The 3,689-nt window shown below is 37.5% G+C and overlaps 1 protein-coding gene across 1 annotated transcript in view; it reads left to right on the plus strand.

Moving 5' to 3' along the window:
• The window catches only part of LOC107742531 (stonustoxin subunit beta-like), an 18,955-nt gene continuing 15,266 nt past the window's right edge, over positions 1-3,689 (plus strand). The window contains exons 1-2 of the mRNA XM_016555537.1: positions 1-16; positions 196-313. Of these exons, the coding sequence (XP_016411023.1) occupies positions 1-16; positions 196-313 (134 nt within the window). The remainder of the gene's footprint in view (positions 17-195; positions 314-3,689) is intronic.

Consider the following 3,689-nt stretch of genomic DNA (forward strand, 5'->3'; position numbering starts at 1 on the left):
ATGTTTGTGTGTGCCTGTAGATGATCTGTCTGTGTGTCTGTAGATGATCTGACTGTTGATGTGTGTGTTCTGCTCTCTTTCAGCCTCTCTGGCTGTAATCTCACTGGTCAGCATTGTCAGAGTTTGTCATCTGTTCTACAATCCTTAAACTGTGCCCTGAGAGAGCTGGATCTGAGTAACAATGACCTGCTCTGAGTTCAAACCCCTCACACCTGAGAGAGCTGGATCTGAGCTACAATCACCCAGGACAATCAGGAGTCCAGCTGCTCAAACACAAACTGCAGGATCCAAACTATAAACTGCAGATACTCAAGTATGTGGAGCGCTGCTATTTTTTATATGTTTAGGAGCATTTTTACAGTAAAAGGGCAACATAAGTGGAATTATTCTGTTAAATCTAAATCCATGAGAGAAACATGTTTACATGGTTACATGTTTGTAAATATAGGAAATAGGGGCGGTTTCAAACCATGTTTTAGACTGTCTTTGTTACACTGTAGTTTTAGGTAGAAAGTGCTTAGCAATGGTGCTGACTGATGAATTTGCACAATGTTTCTCTTTAAAGTGTGCTTATTATGCCATTTTTAAGGTTGCTAATATTGTTTTGGGAGTCTCCTCCAATATGTTTACATGCATGCAAGGTAAAAAAATTATTTAGTTTTCTCAACATATTTAGTATCATCTCATTTTCCAACGATTCTCAAATAATTAATTCAAAGCAGTTCTAAGATTCAGTCTCTCTATACCCCTCCTTTCTGTGAGCCTACTTTGCTCTGATTGGTCAGATGGCCTAGTCTATTGTGATCAGTCTATCGCATACAATGAGTGTCGAAAACAATACGCCCGCCTAAGTGGGATTCGAATTACTGACTTGTTTAGGCTGTTCAGAGTTGACTCTTTTCGGAGACAATAACTTTATTTATCGTGCACTTTCAACTTTACAACTTTGCACATCGTTTACATTCACATACATTACACACTGCATGAAAGTCAATATTGAAAATGGCATAATAGGGGCGTTTAAGCATATTGAAATACCGGATAGGCATGTAAACAATGTTTAAAAAAAACAGATTTTCACCACAGGGGGTCTTTAATGTTTGCAAATGTATTACTCATCTCTACATGTAGTGATAAGAGTATTGGATTTGTAAACTGCAGACAAAGTTGTCTAAAACAGTTTCTGTTTTAACTCACAAAATGTATTTGTACCATATTCATTACTGCTGTTTTTGTCTAAAAAGTTTTGTCTAAATTTCCCAAAAAAGTGAAACATAAAGCATTTGTCCTGTAAAGCTGTTCACTATCTTATACAAGTTAATATTAATTGAATGAATGAATGAATGAATGAATTATGCATTTATATAACACTTTATTGTGTATTGTTGTATGCCCAAACAGTGGCGGAGCTATAGTTTTATAGATGGGGTGGCCAAGGCTAATTCAGGGGGTCCATAGACCATGATAGAAAATCAGTGTATTACCCCAACCTGGCATAAAAAAGCATGAATAAATCCTATGATTGCATACTTCACATTACCCCACATTAGTTAAACATACCGTAACTTCAGATGTTAGGCTGATGATACACAGGGCAAATTTTGGAGCAATTTTGACAGGCAACTTTTTTGAGCAATGTTGCTTAGGCACTTTCCCATTAAGAATAGGTAAATTTCTATCTGGATAATTTAGATCAGTCATGGGCCCTGTGTCTCACCTGGTTGCCCATTGATGGCAACATTGCTCAAAAAGTTGCCCTGTGTATCATCAGCCTTAACTTATTTCTCTTATTTAACCAGTGGTTGGAGCAAAAGATCTAACATTACCTTGTAGGCTACAGTAATTTTTTTGTTGTTCAGGAAACCTAAAACTTCAACTTACTTTAAACAGGGCTGACAACTTTTGAGTTCAGCCTGAAGTGAGAATTATTCAGGAATAATTAACAAGCTTGCGATTAAGTATGTTATTTTTTCTCAATTTTTCTAAACTTAAAGGGGACATAACACACACAGTTTCACCCAATCTCATGTTAATCTTGAGTACCTATAGAGTAGTACTGCATCCTTCATATCTCCAAAAAGTCTTTAGTTTGATCATATTTATAAAAGAAAGATACAGCTTTATGATTCTCTCCGGGAAAAAAAACGAGCTCCTGGAGGCGCGCCGTGGGCGGAGATAAAGAGTGACGAGCACTTGAGCACCGATTGCCAACAAAACAGACATTTGATGCCGTTTCACTTACGGTCTGCAGTTCTGAATCATGACCGGGACTTTTATAGCTGGGACCGCTCCATCTTTCAGTATCAAACAATGTGCAAATACAGCGTCGAACTGGGCCTTGTTTATAAAACGTTCGTCAACAAACACACTTGTGAAACTCCGTTGCTGCCCCGAAAAAACAAACTGCATCCACTGGGCTTCCACCTCAGCAGAGCCAGAAACTGATCACCTCCATGCCACGCCGAATTGGGGCAGTAATTAAAGCAAAAGGAGCCCCTACCATGTATTGAGTACATGTACAGTAAATGAACATACTTTCCAGAAGGCCAACAATTCACTAAAAATGTTTTTTTTTTTATTGGTCTTATGAAGTATTCTAATTTGTTGGTGGGTTTTTGTTAAATGTGAGCCAAAATCATCACAATTAAAAGAACCAAAGACTTAAACTACTTCAGTCTGTGTGCATTTAATTTATTTAATACACGAGTTTCACAATTTGAGTTGAATTACTGAAATAAGTGAACTTTTCCACGACATTCTAATTTATTGAGATGCACCTGTATACAGGGAACCCTATTGCTTAGGTTAAAAGTAACAACTTATTTGTATACAAGTATTATACCGTTTTTTAATAACGTTATATCTTTACATTATTAATTATAATAAAAATAACAATTATATGAGTAAATATATAATAAACATTTTTTTTGGGCAAAATTCTCCTCTCTAGTGTAAATTTTTCTCACTAATTTATGGACACTGAATGGATTTTCTGCAGTTATGTGACAATGTTTTATAGCTGCTGTCTCATCTTGAGACACTATACATTAAGTTGTAGTGTATCTTTTAACATGGATCAGATGTGCATTCGATGTTTATTTCATGATAATCATAGAATGCATTCCTACTTTGCTTGAACTGAGGCAATGCGAGAACGCATGTGAAACGTCACGCCAATAAAGAGCTCCAAAACTGTATTTATAGTTTGGAATTCTTAATAAAACTAACAGAATTTTAATGCTAAGACTTTGTTTCCTATTATCAGAAGTGACCTGCTCTGTTGTGTCTGTTAGCTCGCTGTCGGTGTCCTCTCTGCAAAGTTTTTTTACTCCGTAAGAAAATGAATGTGTTGCACGAGAGCGCGTACGTGAGAGGCTGGAAATGGACGAGAAAAAGCGCGGTGCGGAACACCAGACACGTCGCATCCTTGAGTTCAAGGCTAAAATAAACGCTTCTTTCAGTACGATTAAACAAAGAAAATGAAATAGTAGCATATTAATTATTGGGGTGGCCGATCAGATGTCAGGGGTGTCCGAGGAGAGAGAGTCATAGAGCCAATTCAGTGGATGGGGATTATTAGGGAGGCCATGATTGACAAGGGCCCGAGGAATTTGGCCAGGACACCGGGGTTACACCTCTACTCTTTACGAGAAGTGCCATGGGATTTTTAATGACCACAGAGAGTCAGG

This window comes from Sinocyclocheilus rhinocerous, unplaced genomic scaffold (genome assembly GCF_001515625.1).
Source record: "Sinocyclocheilus rhinocerous isolate Xijiao unplaced genomic scaffold, SAMN03320098_v1.1 scaffold1639, whole genome shotgun sequence".
In the NCBI taxonomy this organism is placed as follows: domain Eukaryota; kingdom Metazoa; phylum Chordata; class Actinopteri; order Cypriniformes; family Cyprinidae; genus Sinocyclocheilus; species Sinocyclocheilus rhinocerous.